The following is a 19,502-nucleotide window of genomic DNA, read 5'->3' as shown; positions in this document are numbered from 1 at the left end:
ATGCCAATTCACTATCTGGGTGGTTTTGCACATTCTCCCATATATATGTTGGGTTAATGGACAATTCTAGTTTTCACCCATGTGGCTATGAATAAATAGAACATCATTTTTACAGAAAAGCTCATCAAATACATAAATAGATAAACACACATACTATGGTCTGAACACACACCAGAATGACAAAAAGGGAAAAAGTAAAAACAAAGAAAAAACTTGGCAGTCTCAGGCATTATCCAGGCGTATTGCTGTTGGTATAATAATAATAATAATAATAATAATTCATTACATTTATATAGCGCTTTTCTCAGTACTATCCACACAGGTATAAAGTAGCCCCCAAAGCGCTTCTTGACACACTTCTTCTGATTAACTCATTGGCTGAAAGTCCTTAGTGTTAAAGGATGTGCAGTATTTTTCATAATGGTATTCAGTTTTGTTTTAATTCTCTCCCGTGCTACCTATCTCCAAGGGGTCCAGAGTGAGTCCCATAAATGAGCCCGCCCTTTTAACTAGTTTGATGGTTTGGTGGTCCTCGCTTCAAGTGATGTTACCAGCCCAGCACACCACAGCAGGGAAAATTCTTTATATAGCTCCACTGTGTTATGAGACCAGTCCAGTCTATCACTGATGTGAACCCCCCACATACTTGTAGGATTGTGCTACCTCTACCTCCATTCCCTGTGACTGGACATAAAGGCTGGTTGGTGCAGCAGAAATCAATAGCTAATTCTTTGATTTAACTAATATCACAATTTTTCTACACCAAGAAACAAACTTCTCCGTCTGACTCCTATCCTCTGTCTCATCCCCCTTATCAATACACCCCATAAGTGCAGAATCATCTGAGTATTTCTGCAAATTATATGAACTGGTGTTAAATGCTCACATCTATATTAGAGACACAGTCCTTGAATCACACAAACTGTGGTCTGCCGAAGAGATAGTCTAATACCCAGAACTCCATAGGCTCATTCACCTGCATATCTCTGAATTTACCCCCTAACAGAGATGGTTGGATGGTACTGAAGGCAAACAGAAATATCAAAAAACATAATACTCACAGAACTGCCAACTTTGTCCAGGTGAGAATAGGCCTTGTGGGGCAGACAGATAATCGCATGTTCCACTCCAATCTTTGTCACATATGCAGACTTCAGTGGGTGCAGGTGACCTACCACAAAGGACTCATATAGTCCAGGACCAGTCCCTCAAAGGTCTTCATGTGGATTTATACAGGCATGAGTCTTGAGAGAGACTGGCTTGCCTATCACGGTTAGTTCCTGAATTGTTTCCATTGCTGCTAATACTGTATATATCATGACTCTGAACTGGACTAACTGGGTTTTAGTATGCATGTTTATGTTAATGCTGCAATTAGCAGAAAAAAATAGCCTTTACTATTTAATGCTAAATCTTCTATTATGTGTTCAAAATCTAAAATGTCAAAGGTTTAAGATGAGCTAGTTACCAAGTTGCCATTAGTTGTTTTGACAAAAAGACTGTATTCTGTCGGGGGCATGGGGTAGGCCATAATGGCCAAATGCCAACAACATCAAATTGAAAACAATATTTGAATATTTCACGTAACCTACACTGTCGCATTAAAAACATTGTAAGTTTTAGAAATGTTAAGCCAGAAGGTGGAACTGGCGTATTTTAGGTTGCCACTGAGTCTTCAACTGAGGTAGAAAAGAGGTACTTGTAATTTAGAAATTAAGATATGGAGCTAGATACTATGAGAATTATACAGAGAAGAAAGGACTCATAAGGGTAGGAGGTATGAAGTAAGAAATGATGTGATTGCAGGCTTGCTTTGTGTTACATCTTACTAAAAAAGACTATCACTGATACGCTAAGGCATTTTCATAGAAGCAGGCTTAATGTAGTTGTGTGAGATACTGTAACATTAAATAAACATTTTTGCAGACTTCATGCACTGAAGTTGCATAAAGTTTTATGCAGGTGCTAACATCTCATCTCTATCAACTCCTGTGCTGTAAATCTCAAACTAACTAAATATCCACAAGCATAAGCAGAAATGGCATTAAAATGCACTGCTCCTCAAAAATGCTTTGAGTTTAAGCATAAACTATAGACATTGCTATCGAGTATTCCAGCACCAGTAACACAAGGTGCCAAGGGTTCTCTGTTTCAGCATGATGTTATCATAAATGATGCCTTTTTTCCAAGGCAACTCTCCATATTTAAAATACAACTGGTTATATTTATATTTTATTTCTCCAATTTGAGCTCAGGCAGGTGAGGTTTCTTGCTCATGGACTACAATGTCAGTAGTGGGATCTGAACCCAAAACCTCAGGGTTTAAAGTTCAAAGCCTTAACCACTATGCCAAACTGCCTGCATAATGTAAAAGATTAGAAATCAGGTATAGAAATGTGTTTAGGTTGGATTAAAACATCTGTATGAACATGAGTGGGAATATGCGTAAGTAGGCTCTGGGTCCCCAGAACCCTGAATTTGACTATGCAGGTTTCAGAATGATATGATGTGTATGATATTTTTATGTTAAACAGCAGATAGGTTAAAACTTAATATTTTACCAAAAAGTATACTAACATTCAAAAGTGTATCCCATATCTTCAAATTTGAAAAATTTGTGTTGGTTCTGTTTTTTATACCTATTATAATGATTACATGGAATTTTTCCTTTCTAAGACTTTGTTCTGTTGAAAACAAATTTATTCTAACTCTTACAATTTTTATTCTTTAGTTGTTATTTTTCACCCAACCCAGCCACAGGGGATGCACAAACCAGTGTGTTTCTTCGTACCGGTCCCAAGCCCAGATAAATGGGGAGGGTTACGTCAGGAAGGGCATCCGGTGAAAAATTTTGCCAAATCAATATGCGGACAACAATACAAATTTCCATACCAGATCGGTCGAGCCCAGGGTTAACAACGACCGCCACCAGTACTGTTAGCCAACAGGGTGCTGGCGGAAATTGGGCTACTGTTGGCCGAAGAAGAAGAAGGAGAAGAAGAGGGGGGAGACGTTTCTGGAGGCAGGAGGAGAGGAGGAAAGTAAAGAGAGTAGAACTGAGGGTGGAAACATTGAATGTTGGCAGTATGACTGGTAAGGGGAGAGAGTTAGCAGATATGATGGAAAGAAGGAAGGTTGATATATTGTGCGTTCAAGAGACTAAATAGAAGGGGAGTAAGGCCAGGTGGATCGGAGGTGGATTCAGATTGTTCTATCTTGTTCTATCATGGTGTGGATGGGAGGAGAAATGGGGTAGGAGTTATTTTGAAGGAACAGTATGTCAAGAGTGTTTTGGAGGTGAAAAGAGTATCAGGCAGAGTAATGATTATGAAGCTGGAAATTAGAGGTGTGATGACGAATGTTGATAGTGCATATGCATCGCAAGTTGGGTATGCAATGGGTGAGAACGTTGGATGAAGTGATGGACAGTGTACCCAAGGGACAGAAAGTGGTGATTGGAACAGATTTCAATGGACATGTTGGTGAAGGGAACAGTGGAGATGAGGAGGTGATGGGTAGGTATGGTGTCAAGGAGAGGAATGAAGAAGGTCAGGGGATAGTGGATTTTGCCAAAAGGATGGACATGGCTGTGGTGAATATGTATTTTAAGAAGAGGGAGGAACATAGGGTTACATACAAGAGTGGAGGAAGATGCACACAGGTAGATTACATCCTATGCAGAAGAGTTGATCTGAAGGAGATTGAAGACTGCAAAGTGGTGGCAGGGGAAAGTGTAGTTAAGCAGCATAGGATGGTGGTCTTTAGGATGATGTTGGAGATCAAGAAGAGGAAGAGAGTGAGGGCAGAGCCAAGGATCAAATGGTGGAATTGAAAAAGGAAGACTTTTGAGTTCAGGGAGGAGGTAGGACAGGCACTGGGTGATAGTAAAGAGTTACCAGACAGTTGGAAAACTATAGCAGAAGTAGTAAGGGTGACAGCAAGAAAAGTGCTTGGCATGACATCTGGACAGAGGAAGGAGGAAAAGGAAACTTGGTGGTGGAATGGGGAAGTACAGGAATATATACAGAGGAAGAAGATGGCAAAGAAGAAGTAGGATAATCAGAGAGATGCAGAAAGTAGACAAGAGTACAAGGAGATAAGGCGCAAGGTGAAGAGAGAGGTGGCGAAGGCTAAAGAAAAGGCGTATGATGAGTTGTATGAGAGGTTGGACTAAGGAGGGAGAAAAGGACCAGTACCAATTGGCTAGACATAGGGACTGAGCTGGGAAAGATGTGCAGCAGGTTAGGGTGATAAAGGATAAAGATGGAAACGTACTCAGAAGCGAGGAGAGTGTGTTGAGAAGGTGGAAAGAGTACTTTGAGGGGCTGATGAATGAAGAGAACGAGAGAGAGAAGAGGTTGGATGATGTGGAGATAATGAATCAGGAAGTGCAACGGATTAGCAAGGAGGAAGTAAGGACAGCTATGAAGAGGATGAAAAATGGAAAGGCCGTTGGTCCAGATGACATACCTGTGGAAGCATGGAGGTGTTTAGGAGAGATTGCAGTGGAGTTTTTAACCAGATTGTTTAATGGAATCTTGGAAAGTGAGACGATGCCTGAGGAGTGGAGCAGAAGTGTACTGGTGCCGATAATTAAGAATAAGGGGGATGTGCAGGACTACAGTAACTACAGGGGAATAAAATTGATGAGCAACAGCATGAAGTTATGGGAAAGGGTAGTGGAAGCTAGGTTAAGAAGTGAGGTGATGATTAGTGAGCAGCAGTATGGTTTCATGCCAAGAAAGAGAACCACAGATGCGATGTTTGCTCTGAGGATGTTAATGGAGAAGTTTAGAGAAGGCCAGAAGGAGAAAGCATATGACAGGGTGCCTCGAGAGGAGCTCTGGTATTGTATGAGGAAGTCGGGAGTGGCAGAGAAGTACGTAAGAGTTGTACAGGATATGTACAAGGGAAGTGTGACAGTGGTGAGGTCTGCGGTAGGAGTGACGGATGCATTCATGTTCGAGATGGGATTACATCAGGGATCGGCTCTGAACCCTTTCTTATTTGCAATGGCGATGGACAGGTTGACAGACAAGATTAAACAGGAGTGAGTGTGGACTATGATGTTTGCTGATGACATTGTGATTTGTAGCGATAGTAGGGAGCAGGTTGAGGAGACCCTGGAGAGGTGGAGATATGCTCTGGAGAGGAGAGGAATGAAGGTCAGTAGGAACAAGACAGAATACATGTGTGTAAATGAGAGGGAGGTCAGTGGAATGGTGAGGATGCAGGGAGTAGAGTTGGCAAAGGTGGATGAGTTTAAATACTTGGGATCAACAGTACAGAGTAATGGGGATTGTGGAAGAGAGGTGAAAAAGAGAGTGCAGGCAGGGTGAAATGGGTGGAGAAGATTGTCAGGAGTAATTTGTGACAGATGGGTATCAGCAAGAGTGAAAGGGAAGGTCAACAAGACGGTAGTGAGACCAGCTATGTTATATGGGTTGGAAACGATGGCACTGACCAGAAAGCAGGAGACAGAGCTGGATGTGGCAGAGTTAAAGATGCGAAGATTTGCATTGGGTGTGATGAGGATGGATAGGATTAGAAATGAGTACATTAAAGGGTCAACTCAAGTTGGATGGTTGGGAGAAAAAGTCAGAGAGGTGAGATTGCGTTGGTTTGGACATGTGCAGAGGAGAGATGCTGGGTATATTGGGAGAAGGATGCTAAGGATAGAGCTGCCAGGGAAGAGGAAAAGAGGAAGGCCTAGGCAAAGGTTTATGGATGTGGTGAGAGAGGACATGCAGGTGATGAGTGTAACAGAGCAAGATGCAGAGGACAGAAAGATATGGAAGAAGATGATCCGCTGTGGCAACCCCTAACAGGAGCAGCCGAAAGAAAAAGAAGAAGTTGTTATGTTTCACCCAAGGTTGCTGCCCTCACTGAAAATATTTATAAAGTCCTTTTGGTGTCATTTAATGTAGGTTTTCATATGTTGTTATTAATTCTCTTTTTGTCTTTGGTTTGTCCTTATATTTAAGTAATATACCATATAAATAATATGGTATTATCTATTTTCAGTTTTGTATTATGTTAAGTTTCTATGTATTGGTTTTCTGTGTTTTCTGCCTTGCCTCCTTTATGAAGAGCCCACAAAGACAACAGCACCTGTTGATGCAGCTGGCAGACTAGAAGCTTCAGTTAGTACTGAAGAGTCGGCTTTGTGTTTGTTTTCTGGATTCCAGGTTTGTGATTTTTTTATTGTTTTGTTTGGGTACCGTTTATGGCTTGTGTTTATTTGTATTTTCTGCTGTTAGGTTTGTGCTTCTAGGTAAAACCTATTTTTGCCCATTTCCTGCCTTGCCTTATTCTCTTTTTCTTCAAATAAATCTTTAAAAGTGGAGGGCCTTTGTTTTTGTTTGCTTAGGACCATTCTTTTCATAGTTGCCCTCTCATCTCTTCCAGACATATTGAACTCTTGATATTTAAAAGTTTTTGCCCCATTTTGGACCTGTGCAGGCAGGAAGACAACCATATGAGTTTGGGGACAGGCTGCATTTGGTATGGCCTAACCAATTGGCTTAGACTTTTAAAGGAGTAGGTCTGACCTCTTATTTGTTTTTTTCTGAGACATTCTCATTTTCTTCAAAAAATCATTTAATGTTGAGGACCTTTGTTTTTGTTTTCCTGAGACCAGCCTCTTTATAGTTTCCCTCTCATTCTTTCTGAACATTCTGTACTACTGATATTTAAAAGACTATGTCCCATTTTTAGACCTGAGCAGGCAGGAAACCACCCATTTGAGTTTGGGGCTAGGCTGCATTTGGTGTGGCCTATCAGATGGGCCCAGACCTGTAAAAGGAGTGAGTCTGGCCTTTTGTGTGTTTTTCTGAGATATGCTCTCATTTTTTGTGCTTTGTGTGTCTGGTTAACACAACATCAGGTTGAAAAAAAGTGTATAATACTGCATGTCCATTTTTGTTTAGAGGAATTGCAGACTTATTTGCAGTTAGTTTAAAATAGTCTCTTAACAAGCTACAGCATTTATCCATCCATTAATTAAATCATATATCCAGTTTGAGAGTCAGAACATTGAGTTCAGGGTGGAATCCAATACATGACAGAGGAATGATCCTTTGCAGGGCATTCTGAGCAGAAAGAAAAAAGAGAGCGAGGAGAGGCTCAGGCAAGAGAGGACACAACTTCTGACTAACAGATGTCCCAGACAGTGTTATAATGAGTTATTGTCTTTTATTTTATCCTGCCTTTTCTGTAGGTTTTGAACCTTGAGAAATGTGAGTTTCACATTGATTTTGTAGAAATCGCAATGGTTAATAAGTTGACATTTTATAGGTTGTTATAAGTTTGTTTATGCACTGCCAGCTTTTTGATGAGTATGTGTTAGTCATTGCCATGGTGATCCATCCTTATATCCTTTGGGAGTGTGCAGCGTGTGACATCATTTGGCGCTCCAGCATAAAGGTCGCCTCAAGAATCCAATATTAGGATTCTCTGTTTGATATCAGTGCTATTTTATTTGACTGACTTACTGGCTTTTCAAACAAATTTTTTTTTCTGGCTTTAGACCTTAATATTTGGATTAATGTTCTTATTTTTTTGACAGCTAGTCAGCAGTCCTTTTGGTGCTGACCTCTTTTTTTTTGACTATGTCTTTCCAATCAATCCCATTTTAAACTTTTCACTGACTCATCATGAGTCAGTACAGAATTGAACTATGGAACTCATGGTATTGTGTTGTCCTTCTAGCAGGAGAGACCTCACAAAAACACTAGGAGCCACCAAAGGGTGTTCTAACCTAGCAACCTTGAAACCAATGAAGGACTCCAGTTTCTGACTCCAGAAGAGACCCTAGGTAGAGGTGCAGAGTTGGGAGAAAAGTGGGTACAAATTCAACTCCATGGGATTAAGATGACCCAGGAGTCAGCAGGACATATTAATCTAAGAAAATTAGCAAGATTTCATGTTATTTCTGTTATTTTGTCCTTGAAACTGTCCCTTTCTGCACCTCTGCTTGTGGCTCTTTTGGTTAAGACACTTGCCATATTTTAGTGCCTGTTGCCTCCTTGGTATATTTCTGGGTGTAAAATGCTACCCTGAGGGATGTCTCCTATCAAAGTATCTGCAGTAAATAAAATATTTACTATGGTCAAATTTTATTTCTGGCCATATATACACTATTAATTTGTTATTTATATACATGTGTTCTATAAGGTCTAGTTCACTTTCAGTTCTTAAAGACAGTTTGGCAGAATCATTCACAATTAATTTTAAGATTCCTGTTAGTATCTAACTGAGGTTACTTAAGGTTTCTGTCATCGTCATTGTTACGTCATTGATATTTTATTTCATAGCAACTACATTCTTATAAGTGACAATGCCTTGTCAGTTTTATAATGGAAATATATGGAATTAATCTGCACTAATCAATTACGAAGTACTCTTCTTTAAGAATGGTCTATAAATTCACAAAGGAATGCTTTAATAAAATGATAAAACAAAGGCCAAGAGCCAAGCCAGTGAAGATTTAGAAGGTGTCTACTTCCCCTCTGCTATTTGCTTGGAGACAGATAAGGCCAGCTGGCATTGTGTATGGCAAGATTAATGACCATGTCTCCAACGTTCAAAAGGGCATCAGAGCAAACCACCAGCCTTAGAATTAAGATTGGAATTTTTTAAAGTAAGAGGATGTCTGTAGCAATCAGCTATGAATAAAGATGCCCATAAAACAAGTGCATTGGGTTGACAGAACAATAAAAATGTGCTCAAGATGGCATTTTCTTTTTCTGCGCAATTTTAAATTTTACATGCTTGAATATGGGAATGAATTAGTTGAATCACAACCAGCTCAATACAATGGAAGATTTCATGCTTAGTTCACCGCTACATAATAAATTGGTAACGGTGGCTAAAATGAATTGGAGCAAAACAGACCAGTGAAATAGCCTTGGGTTCTGTGCTGAAAAACGACCCTCAATTAATGGTTACCAGTCCCTAGAGGGGACCTAGGTACTGCAGCAAATTATTAAATCTCTGATCATAGGCAAAAGAATACATGAAAGCAGAAAGAAGGGACCGCATGGTAAAGAAGCAAGATGTCTTTTACTCACAAGGGTTCAATAGTTAACTGTAGTTTAGTGGAGATTATCCATGAAAACCGGGGTTGAAAACACCCAAACATTAGAGGACAGTGGCTTGATTTATATTGCAGATTTAACACCTTAGAACAAACCATTGTGAAGATACAGAAAAGCAGCAAATTATCCCAGCATGAGTCTGTGGTTCTGTTCTTGACGTGTTTTTTAGGCAGCTAAATTCAGAGAAAAGACTCCATTTATTAAAGGCTCAATGGCTGGAAACAAACAAGACAGCACTCTGATGCTTATCATTGGGCTACCAAGGAAGTGAGAATGTGCTGTTTTAATTTTATTCAAATGTTATTTACCAAAATTAATTCAGTAAAATAATTCAGGTCTGTTTATTCATATGCCCCTTTTATTTATCTTTCTGTATATATGCAAGATAAATCATTGTGTAAACACGGTATGCACCGTACATGAAACAGTTACAAACCACACACTATATATGTCTGTATATCCTTATGAATCACAGTGATGTACTAATTACTATGTTTGTTGCACACTACAAATAGACGGATAGATAAATAGCACATTATTTGTTCCAACAGGAAAATTTAGCTTTTCATAGAAACTCGATAAATAAATGAATATTATAACAAACAACAACAATCGGGGTCAAATACACACCAGAATTACAAAACAGAAGAAAACATCTAAATTGGCTAAGGATAAGAGAGCAATTACAGCGAGGAATTATGCAGGCGTATTGGCATATGCATGAAGGAACCCCCCAGTTGTGTTTTTTGACACACTGCTGTAGAATAATTTGTTGGCTAGAAGTCCGCAATGTTAGTGCGCCAGAGAGGGGATGAGCAGGTTTGTTTATAAAGATTATAAGTTTGTTCTCTCCTTTGCTACTACCTACAGAGTGCATCCCATAACTGAGCCTGCCATCTTAATCAGTGTGTTGATCTGATTGGCCTCTAAAGTGACATCAACAAGCCTAGCCAGCACAGCATAGAAGATCGCCCTGACCCTCACAGTCACAAATGTTGCAGAACATATAAAGGATATCTGTACCCACATTAAAGAAGCATAGTCTCCTATGAAAAAGAGTCTAATGCTGCATTTCCCAAAAGAAACAAGCTATTGTGTAAACATAAAAACATTCAGTTTGGCACAAATAAGCAAAAATTGTCCCTGCTGTACTTCCATGTAAAATTTCATTCAATTATACCAATAGAAATCACTCAATAGAAGATTTTACAATACAATACAAATGACTGAACTGTACAATAATATAGAATTCAGTACATTAACTTATATAATATTTATTATGTGTAATAAATATAGAATAAAATAATCAGGAAAGTAAATCAAATGAACAGCTTAAATAATATTACATTTAAAACTAAACATTTTGGGTCAAATAAAGTAGACAGGCTGCATAGATAAACAGCATATGCTGTGGTAGGGCAAACAAGCTGTCATCTGTCTTCACCTATAAATTTCTGAGTGTGTGCGTGTGTGTGTGTGTGCATATACGCTTGTGTTTGCTTCTGTAATGTGCGTACATGAATATACTGTATAAATAAATTATGTATCTCAAAAACTACTCATGCAAAAATTTTGAAAAGCAATAGACTGATTAAACGACTAAAAGAAGCAGACTGCAAAAATCCCAGTTAAATCAACAATTTCTATGGCAGTTATTGTTGGACATAGGTCAAACTGTTTATGAAGGATGGGGGATAATTACTGGACCAAACTACCAAAAACTATAGGCCTGGAGTCTGTAACGAGGCATGCAAGCACAATGCTGCTTGTTAGGTCCATTTTTTCTGAAACGTTTCCTATACATACAGTAGGTCTTGCTATTTAGGACAGATACCTTGGAAACTGTTATATCTCTTTTGGGAGTCATCCAGGAGCTCTACACAATGCAAAAAATGCATCATTTTCTGATGATAAATCAAATTTTGCAACGTGAAAATCAATTTTGATTTTCCATAGTCAGACATACGGATACCATTCTAAAATCAGCTTTTCTCAACATTTAAATGTACATAATCACAATCTGAACTTAACTCGATAGCGAATTGGTGACCCCATCAGTAAACGTCCATTTACATGGTAGTAAAAATTGACAATGACAATGAACAGTAGTAGATGATAAAAGTGAAATATTTTAGCATATTTGTATTTTTGTTATTCTTTTTAGATTACATTTTCCTGTTTTAGTTTTATTTTCTTGTAAACTCTGTGTTACTTTTTTCCATTGTTTCTGAGGAAATGGATGAATACTAAAAAATGTGTATTTATGGTATAGTGTGGATGTACATATTTTTATTACTTATTGTATCTTTAGTTATTGGTATTGTTGTACTTGTTCTCATTGCAGTTCTTTTTTTTCCTGCTTATTACTTATTGCAGTGAAATGTTTGGATCCTCTGGTTTTTCATTATACCTGGAATTATATCTGGAAAAAGGTAGGCTAACTGTCCTGTCATGGTCCGGACCTGAAGTGTTGGGATGCTCTGCTCTTTCACTCTCTTTAGTCCTCATCAATTGCATTTTTCAGGGCATTCTTAAAAACAGCATTTTTTACTTCTCAGCAGCTTCTGCCTGTCCATAAGGGTGGGACAGCAGCTCTCTGTTCACTGGTGTGGTGTTTTCTGTGATTATCTGAGCCTTTTCATGCCTGCTTCTTGATTCTTGTGTTTGTTTAAAATTGATATGTTGGATGTCTGTTTATGGTATTATATACCTAAACATAGTCTACTGGGGTCATAAAAGCTAATTTTGGCATTAGTTATTTATATATGATGCCAAGAGCCTAGTCATGTCACTATACCACAAAATAGTATGGTCATAAGTGAGGGCATGGTGTATCGATTAAGAGGATTGCATTCAAAGGTACACAGGAGAAGGATTGGTATGTGACATGACTGCTTGTTTATCTTAATTTTCACCTCCAGCATTAAAAATAAGACCAATAGTCACACCTCTGCCCTCATCTTTCTGGACATCCACTATAAAAAGACGTCAACACTAGAATTTGTTTCATTTTGGAACTGCAGTGATCAGAGGGACTTGCCTGGGACTCATATTTCTTTTGAATGGCTATCTATTGCCATAACATCCAGCCATACAAACATCTATTAAATTGGGATACTGTTTGGCTCCCCAAATCTTCTTACATTTTCTCATCACCTTCTTTTTGTACATTATGTATAAAAGTTATGCTGTATGTTAACACAAAATAAAAATGGTCAAACCAGCATCATCTAGTTCAGGTTCATGATAGCCTCAGTTTATTTGATGCATGACAGAAACCAGCACCACCAGTCCATTGCAGCGCCCCCCTCATGCACAGTCACACATGGTCAATTTGAAGTCACCAGTTAACCTAACACACCTCTTTTTTGGGGATGTGGGAAGAAAATGAATGCACCAGGTAGTAAAAGCTAAGTCAACACAAGAAGAATGTGCAACAACACAGCACTGAATTTGAATCTGGAGCTCTGGATGTACAAGGCAACATGAGTAACAAGTGTACCACTGTGCCATCCATTACCACAACCTAGTCAAATTAAAAAGCAAAAAATAAATAATAATAATAATAATAATAATAACACTGAATGTTTTAATTCCAGATATCAAGCATGCCTCATATGAATGCTACACTTGAACTTGTTATATGCAAAGTTAATGTAAACAAGCCATAATCTCATTTACGAGTAACAAAGATGGATATCATGGTTTAAACTATACTGATTTTATGTAGATCTTAGAAGCATTTTACCTTCAAGAAGAATGTGAATTAGTCTATGAGCTTGTTAAGCTAAAGCTTTTATACAGATGTTAGAGAAGTGTTAATTAGTAGAGCTAATTTCACCACTTCCTAGAGGAGTAAACTAAAACATCTGGTGCAATTTAAATTTAGCACACTTATGTAGTAGAACTGTTGCAATCATAGGAATGTAAGAAGAACTGTCAATTCAGTCTGAGAAATGTCAGAATTCATTTAACTTTTTTGTACATATGAACTGGTTGAGATCCGACTGTGTAATGGGAAACAATCCATTTGTTGAACAATCCACAGCATTAAAGATGGAAAAATACTCAAGAATCACAGTCACAAACAGGCACAAGTAACTGTTCCTGGCTTGTCTTTGCTATTTTTGGAAAAAAATTAACTTTTCCTAAATAAGGAAAACACAGAAATATTAGTTGTTGTCAAAAATAGAAATAGTAAGAGTCTTAAAAGTAACGATCCTTTAGCATTAAAAGTCAAGGTGGAAGTAAAGAATTTAGGCTTAATCATGGACTCTGACCTGAACTTTAAATTGCATTAACCAGATTACTAGGACTACATTTTTTCATTTAAGGAACATTAAGTTAAACCTCTTATAACACTGCAAGATGCTCAGAAATTAATTCAGGCTTTTGTTTTTAGTCAACAAGATTACTGTAATGCGCTCATAACTGGACTACCTGAGAAAACAAAACTTGGTTGCAATTAGTGCAGGAGGCTGCAGCCAGAATCAGAACTAGAAAATGGAAATCTGAGCACATCTCATCCATTTTAGGATCACTACATTGGTTACCTGAGTCCTTTAAAATGCTATTAATAGTATATAAAGATATAAACAATGTTGCTCCTTCCTATATTTTGAAGTGTCTGTTTCCCGTACAGTCCATGTCATAAACTTCGATCTTCTAATAATGGTCTGCTTACTATTCCAAGAGCCAGACATAAAAGCAATAGTGAAGAGGCCTTTTGCTGTTGTGCACCCAAAATCTGGAATGCTTTACTGATAGAGATATACCAGACTAATACCGTGTAAAATTTTTAAAAACTCCTAAAAACAAATTTTTTTTTATTTGACTTTTTCAGTGGTGAATTTTAGTTATACTTCTGATAGAATTTTATATTAATGGAAATGTAATGTACTTCTGGGATTTGCAATAATAATTAATCTCTACTTTTCTCTGCTTTCTTTATCATTTTCCATTTGGTGGTTTTTTGCACTGCCACTACCCAATCAAAGTACTGTGCAGTCGCCTATGATGTTCACATAAAAGCCGATTCCTCAACTGTTCACAAGTCCCACTGCATCGAGTCACTCTCAGAGATTCTTTTTTCTTTCCTCCCCAAACATCTGACCATAGCATCAGACTTATCATTAGAGATTAAAAAATAAATCTAAATTTAAGGATTCTTCTTTTTTATTACTTCTACATTTGTGTTATGAAAGTGCGTATTGACCAATTCTTACATTCTGTTTTTGGTATGTTGTCTATTCATTCTTATCTATTTTTAGTGATGTTTTCTATTTTGGCCACTATTTCTTTGACATCTTGTAAAGCACTTTAAGCTGAATTCTTATGAAAATGTGCTATGGAAATAAATATTTTTTTAAGTACTTTACCATTATTCTTCTTCATTGTCATTTACAGGTCTTCATTGCATATCAGAATCAATGATTACAATTTGCAAAAACTTTGTGCAAATGATAATAAAAGCTATTTATTTTTCAAGCTCTCAACAATGTTTTAAGAACATTTCATCCCAAGATGATAATGATGATGATTATTATAATAATAATAATGATATTGATAATGATTAATTTGTAAGATTTCAGAAAAAATGTGAACTTGGTATATGATCAAACCTTTTGATTCTGTATTTGAACAATTTGCTTTACAAAATGAATGAATACCAGGCTTTCAAATTAAATGAACAGTCAATATGACCAAGGGAAGCCAAAGAGAACAAACCCACAACTTGCCGTGATTATTTTCAAGAACCCAAAACATGTCATAATGCTGTTCATATAAATTAAGGGAGGAGGATATTCATAAATTACTTTTCCATACAATACATTACAAACCAAAGTATTGGTAGTAAATTATTTAAAAAACGGTTCAGTGTTTTAACATTAATGACCTTTGCTCTACTAAAAACTCATTCTCAAAAACATTGCTAGTAGTCAATAGCATGATTGCCAAAATAATGTCCAATATTTGTTTTTTAATGTATTTATTATTTGTAATTATTTCAGTGATGTAATTTTGTCATCATTTTCTAAGACTTACTTTTATGGGTGCCACCATGTTTCATATTTGTTTTGTGACCTGAAGGGCAAACTCTGCACCTATTTTACCTGAGGAGAGCATTAAAAGTGTAACATATTAGTCCTCACCTCTAGACAATATGTTCCTGACAAGGCTGTGTTTGCAATAAACACAACTGAAACATTATCAGTTTAAGATTGGCTGTGCACAGTCTCTCAGCCTGTAACATCTCCAGGCTTTCACAATGATGGAAGCCTTTAAAAGAGTGGTACCATTCTTGGTCCTCTCACCAGTTGGCTCTTCTCTTGAACTGGACAGTGGATTGTGGGAGTGACCTGCTCCTGAAGATTCCTGATTCTTTCTTGAAAGAAGAAGATGATATAGAATTCTACTGAATGCTAGCTATTGTGAGACTGCACTTGCTGCTCCATGGAGATGCTGTTGGCTTGCTGTGTCAGTGTGCAGTGACCATATTACCGCTCTCTTCTATATGCTTGTGCTAAGATTTAAAAAAAAAATCAAGTGCCTGATTGCAAGAAAAGATGAGACATGGTCTGAAGTCTTTCAAACAGCAGAGAACCCACATTTGTGCCAGTCTGTACAGACAACACCATTTTGTATTTCTTGTTTTTGTGGTGGCATGGTCGATGGGCATGTGATATCACGATGGCCATGTTATAAATGCTCTTTCAACATAAAGGAATGTACTTACCAAGCACTTTTCAGAACATTTTTTGTTTAGAATATTCTACTCACACTTTTGATATGGTTTTTGACTTTATCAAACTTTCTTAAATTTTGGTAAACATTAGCTTTAGTGTTTTGGCTCTGGCTATATATGACTTCCTCTCTGTAATATCCCTAAAATTTCTCTCATTTGATTATTAAATTTAGTCTATCTGGAGTAGTGTGGAATGCTCCTAGATGTCACGATAGTCAGAATTATTAAAATGCTATTATGAACCTGTTGCTTTGAAATTAATTAGAGTGCCTTGAGTTTGTAATGGTAAATGTCTGGTCCAGTCATCATATTTCTGGATTCACTATATTTTGAAGAACTGTTTTTTCAAGAATCTGGTATTCTGACCAACTTAATATCCAACAGTATTTTATGTAAACGTTAATCATCATCATGAAAGTAATGTGGTGTTGATATTAATAATAAAGATGTTTATTGTCCTATGTTGAGCTGCATGTGTTTGCTTCCTCATTCTTTTAGCTTGCCAATGAAATAAAAATATTTAATAATTAATAATATATATATATATATATATATATATATATATATATATATATATATATATATATATATTAATATTTATAATATATATATATATGTTAATTAATATTAATAATATATATTAATATTAATAATTAATAATAAAGAAATTCACTTTGTGAATTTCCTCTTGGGATTAATAAAGTATCTATCTATCTATCTATCTATCTATCTATCTATCTATCTATCTATCTATCTATCTATCTATCAATGGCAGCCTAGCTGAAGTGGGTAGAGGGCAGACATTTCTGATGTGTAATCATTTGGCTTTTGTGACTCAAGAATTTCGTTCAACCCTTCAGATGCAGAGGTGCTTTAACTTTGTCATTTACAAAGTTTATTCAGAAGAACAGTACTTTTGATATTTTTATCTGTGCTTTTATACCATTCACATTTCCTCTACATCAAAGCAAACGTCGATCTTCATAATGAACACTACCTATTTGCACACATACTCTCTGCAACTGAAGTTTACCTTCTTCCAGCCTTTCTCTGCTCCTCATACTATGTTGTCTCTACAGAGAGCAGGTTATCACATGACATGAATTCTATGGTTTTCATATTTGTGTCTTTGTACATATATAAATATGTCTCATAAAGTATGCGATTTAACCAAAGTTTGTTCACTTTCTCACTATTTTGTCCACTTTAATGTCCCCATGCACCCCAAGTCTTTATGCATGAGATCATATAAAGTGAAGAATGAAAGCAGCCAGCAAGCACTCAAATATCTAAACTAAGCTTTGTCACACCTGATCAAACTTTATGGTTCGTTAGTCAATAAACACTTAAAGAAAACATAGAAGAGTAACATGTTGCCATTGCTATTATTATTTTTATCTGTTCCTTTAAGGTGTCAACTTAGTATCTCCAGCTTTACTCTGCACTCTTGCTAATGTTCAATCTGACTTTACAAAAGGACTAACAGTGTTATCTGATATGGAAAGTACAGAAAAGCCATGAAACAAATATTTTTGAAAAATGTTGACTATCACATTATTTTTCACAAGCGTGTTTTATATATGACTAAACACTTTATGGCTTTGTATTGCTGTTTATGGTGTAGTCTATAATATTAGATTTCAATCTTCAGGTATGATTAAAGTTTCTTTGTGTTAAGTGCATTGCTCATTTTTAATATGACTATTCTGTTCAAGCAAAAGAAAATTAAGTTTCTGATTTTTATTCTGTAAAACTATGATTTCTGTTGGGTTCAGGTCTTGCTGGGAATCCTTCAGAGGCTTCTGTTATCCAGATATTGCAAAGCACGATGAATTCTAAAACAGTAAAAGTGTATACAAGTCTACTTTTGCAAAATTCACACATTTTAGTATTGTTAGTAGTTTCATAAAACACACAATTCTGTTAAACCATAAAACTATAAAATTAAAAAAAATGGCAAGGTTATGCAGTGATGGAAAGTAATATGTTATCAGTAATATGATGATTGACTATCCAATGATATACTTATCAACATAAATATAAAATCATAAAATTCATATTTTCAAAAAGAAACGTAATAATACAAAAATGAGAAACCTACTCACCATCCTCAGTGGGAACATAAATGTTTAAGTAAAGACAGTCCTCATTTTGATCTTGCACGTAAGTAACCACTGTATCCAAACTTGCTGTGAACCAAACTGGGAGCATATCATTTAGTAAAAATCTGTCTTCCAGGTACTGGGGACAGACTGGGGCAAACTGAGTAGCATTCCTCGTTCCAGTCCATGAAGAAGGGGGCTCTGGGGGTTGAAATCTTCTTTCCCCAGTTGGTGGAGAGGCATAAGGAACCCCAAGGTACTGTTCCACTGGCCCAAGGATTTCATTGGGTAGAGGAGTTTTCAGACCCCGCAATTTTCCATAGTTTGTTGTTACTATTGTTGATTGTGCTTGGCAGTTGATAACAGTAAATTGGAAAGCCAGGGTTGTTATCCATAAAATCAAGTTTACATTCAAGATCACCCTTAAAGGTGTGGAAATGAAAGGTAGCCATAAAATTCCCGTTCGCCTAGACATTGTCTGTTGCAGCTCCCAAAGGATATAGTCTTTCAGGGCTAAAATCTTTGCCTTGCGTAGACTATAACTTATTATTGTTTAATAACCGCCATATGCAGAATCTGTGAATAATATCAGTCCCTTGAACAGTAGCCATCCCTGTAGATGGATGTCATATTGGAATTGGACGCAGGTGATAAGAAGACACCTGACTCTTGCCGTGAAATTTCTTCCTGGAGTTTGATTGATTAACCTGTGAACGAGAAAAAGTGAACAACTTACAGTCATCTTTTATGTAGACATATCAAGAGAATAAAAGACATTTCATAACAAGTGACACAGCATTTGTCACCTCACTGAGAACAGATTTAATCAGATTTAATGATTCTAACGTTGTTAGATTTTAATTAATACATTTCTTTGTACGGGAAAAAAGGATCACCTATTGTGCAAATCAAAGATGTACTTTATTTATTTGTTAATGATTCGTTATTAGTTCATATTAAATTATTGCAATACAAAATTAAAACAAAAAACACTAAATAAATACTGTATATTTACAAAGAAACTTTCACACTGATTCTTTTCAAAATGTATCAGTTTTTGGCAACAGTGGTGAAACTAAGTTAATAGTAAGGGAAACCATAAAGTAATAAATACAGAATGTAAGGTACAGTAAAAGAGAAGAATGAAGATGACAAAAGATTTTGTTCTTTGCAATCAAGAATACATTTGTCAAGAAAACCTGCAATTGATAATTAAATATTTGAACTATTCATATTTTGGGAAAGTTGTGGTTGTAAATGAAAGTCTTGACCTTAGAAGTAGTGTTTAGATTCATATTGATTTGATATTTCTAAAAACAAATTTTATTTACATTTGTTTCATTGCATTAATATTTGGTTTACTGCCAAAGTGCTATTCAGCAACCTGTAACGTTGGAATGAAAGCAGACACTCCAGTTCCAACAGCATGGCATCTTTTAGGACAATGTTTAAAAAAAGCATCTTTAATCTTGTAAATCTACTTTTTTTTGTTCAAAAGACCTCTTTATCCAGAATAACTGAAAATAATATTTTTCAAAAACTCTTAATCTAATTCAG

General features: G+C 36.5%; 1 protein-coding gene across 2 annotated transcripts in view; it reads right to left on the bottom strand.

The window, feature by feature from the left end:
• nlgn4xa (neuroligin 4 X-linked a) overlaps positions 1–19,502 on the bottom strand; it is a 553,330-nt gene that overhangs the window by 453,905 nt on the left and 79,923 nt on the right. For both annotated transcript variants that reach the window (XM_051927218.1, XM_028800872.2), the window contains exon 2: positions 17,949–18,652. In XM_051927218.1, the coding sequence (XP_051783178.1) occupies positions 17,949–18,420 (472 nt within the window). In that variant the 5' untranslated portion in view covers positions 18,421–18,652. The remainder of the gene's footprint in view (positions 1–17,948; positions 18,653–19,502) is intronic.

The sequence above is a fragment of the Erpetoichthys calabaricus genome, chromosome 4 (genome assembly GCF_900747795.2).
Source record: "Erpetoichthys calabaricus chromosome 4, fErpCal1.3, whole genome shotgun sequence".
Lineage (NCBI taxonomy): Eukaryota > Metazoa > Chordata > Cladistia > Polypteriformes > Polypteridae > Erpetoichthys > Erpetoichthys calabaricus.
This window is presented reverse-complemented; position numbering and strand designations above follow the sequence as displayed.